The 2,915-nt window shown below is 47.8% G+C and overlaps 1 protein-coding gene across 1 annotated transcript; it reads right to left on the reverse strand.

Annotated features, from left to right (window-relative positions):
- Positions 1 to 1,205: 1,205 nt before the first annotated feature.
- Positions 1,206 to 2,675, reverse strand: LOC147071269 (uncharacterized). The gene is made up of 2 exons (XM_085948560.1): positions 2,538 to 2,675; positions 1,206 to 2,123 (listed from the first exon to the last, which is right to left on the reverse strand). The coding sequence occupies exons 1-2, from the start codon at positions 2,673 to 2,675 to the stop codon at positions 1,206 to 1,208; spliced, it is 1,056 nt and encodes a 351-aa protein (XP_085804686.1).
- Between the last annotated feature and the right edge of the window lie 240 nt (positions 2,676 to 2,915).

The raw sequence follows: 2,915 nt of genomic DNA on the forward strand, positions 1-2,915 counted from the left end.
GATATTACGCAAAATCACACTAAAACTAGGCGAAGTTCGGGGTCACGACGGTTTTAAAAGTAGCTTCTTGGCGCCAATTACCTCTCTGCAGGATGTCATCTATGGGGTAGTTCTCTAACCAATTTAGAGAGGCGACTGCTGATCGAGTACTGCCTGGTGATTCCTGTACCCCTGCTTCTACTGAGTACTGACTTCACCCAATTTACAATGACTGCTCGAGTCGCCGGTTTTGGGGGGCCTCGTGACGAGATAAATAATGCCGGAATATTACCACCCTCTTCTCTTGTCTCATTGGAAACGCAGATAAGTTTTCGTAGCCAAAATACTGGATCGATGTTTTAGCAACTGGAAGCGCTTAATTTCCATCCAGATTGGCGGTGCCTTGGTGTGTCCGTCTTGGAACCAAACACTGGCCATAGAATTATATGGTCGCCATTATTAACTAGGCCATTATCCGCTACGCTGAGTAGGGTAAGGTAATGAACCCGTCGTCCCGATGCGAGTAATAATAGTATAGCTGTTCTGCGTGAAACTTCATACAGAATACTAGTGGTGTTGTTTTCTTGAGGTAGTCCACGATTATTCTTGGATCCCAAATCGGTGGTTTTGTAGGTCTAGTCTTGCGGATGGATATGGCTTTTAACATATGACGCACTACTATGTTACTGCTGATGTCTTTACTGATCATAGGTTTGCAAAAAGTAGCTATGGCTGACTTATGTACAAGAATAGTGTTATATGAAAGACCTTCCTAATTGTATACGTGACCCAGGTATCTAGCCACTTCAATCGGCTCGGGAGTATTATAGCTTATCGTATTGTCCATGCACCATGTCTTCCACCTATCCCATGCAGGTCTATAAGTCTTCAAAGTGGATGGTCGCCAGCCGGAAGTGAGAAGTGATTTGTCCTCTACCGACCAGCTAGAAACTAACTCTGCCCACCCAAAATTATCCATAACTGGAGTGATAGGTCTCGGACTTGTGGAGGTGGATGGTTTGTCACCGTATCCACTAGAAATGACTCCAAGTGCGGGATCGGGTAGGGGGTTCCAATGATCTCTGCTGTAGGTCTGCGCTCCAAAAACACTTCTTCCACCATGGAGCCACTAGTAAATATTTTCCCCTTGCCATGTTCAGGTGTGCCAATACTTGTGGAATTAGATTCGGTGGCGGGAATACCCAGGCTAGTTTGAAGTCCCACTGTCAACTGAAGGCATCGTGGAACAGTGCAAGGGCATCGTTCGGATTTCGTGAGACATACGTTGCGACAACATGGGCCGTGTTCGACGCGAACAGGTCTACGTCTGGGAGTCCCCATCTTTGAAATAGGGGAGCTGTAGCCGCCATAACTAGGTGCCATTCTTGGATAATTTTGCTGCGTGAGAGATGGTCTGCAACGCAGTTGTATTTTCCTGGAAGGTATTGTGCAGTCAATGATATACTGGCCTGGTTGGCGATTTCTAGGATCTGTCGGCAAAGACTTAGTAGGGTTGCAGACTTTGTGTCCCCTTCGTTGTTGATGTAGGCCACCACTGTTTTGTTGTCGGTTTGTAGGAGTAATTCTGATCCCCTGAGCGTTTGCTCCCGGAGTTGTATGGCTGAGAGTACTGCATACAGCTCTTTTCGGTTGGAGTGCCACGTGGATTGGCGTTTTGTCCATGTACCTGATAGGTGGCACTCGTCTAACTGCGCTCCCCAGCCTGAATCGGCTGCGTCTTTGGTGATGAAATGACTGTAGGTTGCCCTGTGAATCTTTCCTGAGGAGCCCACCGCTCGAATCCACCACATGATGTCCTCTCGAGCTTGTGGTGGAATCGATGTTGATTTGTGAGGGTGGCTCCTTGATAATTGACCGCTCGTACGTTGTAGACGTCGGCAATGCAACCTCCCATGTGGAGTGACGAAGGTTGCAAAGTTGAGTCGCCCTAGGAGACGTTGGGCCTGCCTGAGCGACCAACTGCCTTTTTGGATCTGCAATTGCAGGTGGTGTCGAAGTGATGTGCACTTCTCTGTTGATAGATATTTCCGATTGTTGTGAGTATCCCACGTGATACCCAAGAACTCCCGCTGTTGGCTTGGATTCAGACAAGATTTTTTCTTGTTGATTATCCAGCCTAGTGCCTACATGAAATCTATCATATAAGTCAGTTACGACAGAAGAATCTCTCTGGACTGATTTGCCATCAGAAAGTCGTCTAAGTAAGTGACGATTCTCATACCATTTCCCCGGAGGTGTTCGGCCATCCAGTTTGTTAATGAGGCAAACAGTCTTGGTGCGGCCGACAGTCCGAACGGAAAGCACGTGAATTGAAGGAGTTCTCCTTGGTAAACTAGCCGAAGAAATCGGCGATGTTGTATAGCTATAGGTACATGTGGGTACGCTTGGCTTAGGTCTATTTTTACTAACCAGTCTTCCCTTTGCAGGAATGTTGGGACCTTGAAATGGTGGAACAGTTTGAACGGCCTTGGTTGTAGGAAACCGTTTAGGCGTTTTAGGTTGAAGACGTGTCGTTGACTGCTGTCTTGCTTCCTTACTAGGAACAGGGTTGAGAGGAAGCTCGGAGATGGCTCTGCCAATTCCAATACTCCCGATTTATTCAGTTCCGTGATTTGTGAAGTGATCTCCGGCGATTGTCGCGTTTGGAAATCCTTCTGGAATTGTACGGAAGGCATTGTTAGAGGGGGTTTCTTTATAAACGGAATATGGATTTCCGTTATTATTTTTAATAATGGTGGTGGTGCACGCTTGGCCTGCCAGATTTCCTGGAAATGCTGGAGGCGTCCCCCTTTGAACGTGGTGAGGGAGACCCGGTCACCTGCGTCTAGGGTAAGTGCCCCTCGCACCACCTCGGTTATCTCTGGGAAAACCTCGGTTGGATGGGCGTGGGCCTCTCGGCAAGCCACCCCTAACCT

The sequence above is a fragment of the Rhyacophila brunnea genome, unplaced genomic scaffold (genome assembly GCF_057557595.1).
Source record: "Rhyacophila brunnea isolate RB1 unplaced genomic scaffold, BYU_Rbru_1.0 scaffold_20, whole genome shotgun sequence".
NCBI classification, from domain to species: Eukaryota; Metazoa; Arthropoda; class Insecta; order Trichoptera; family Rhyacophilidae; genus Rhyacophila; species Rhyacophila brunnea.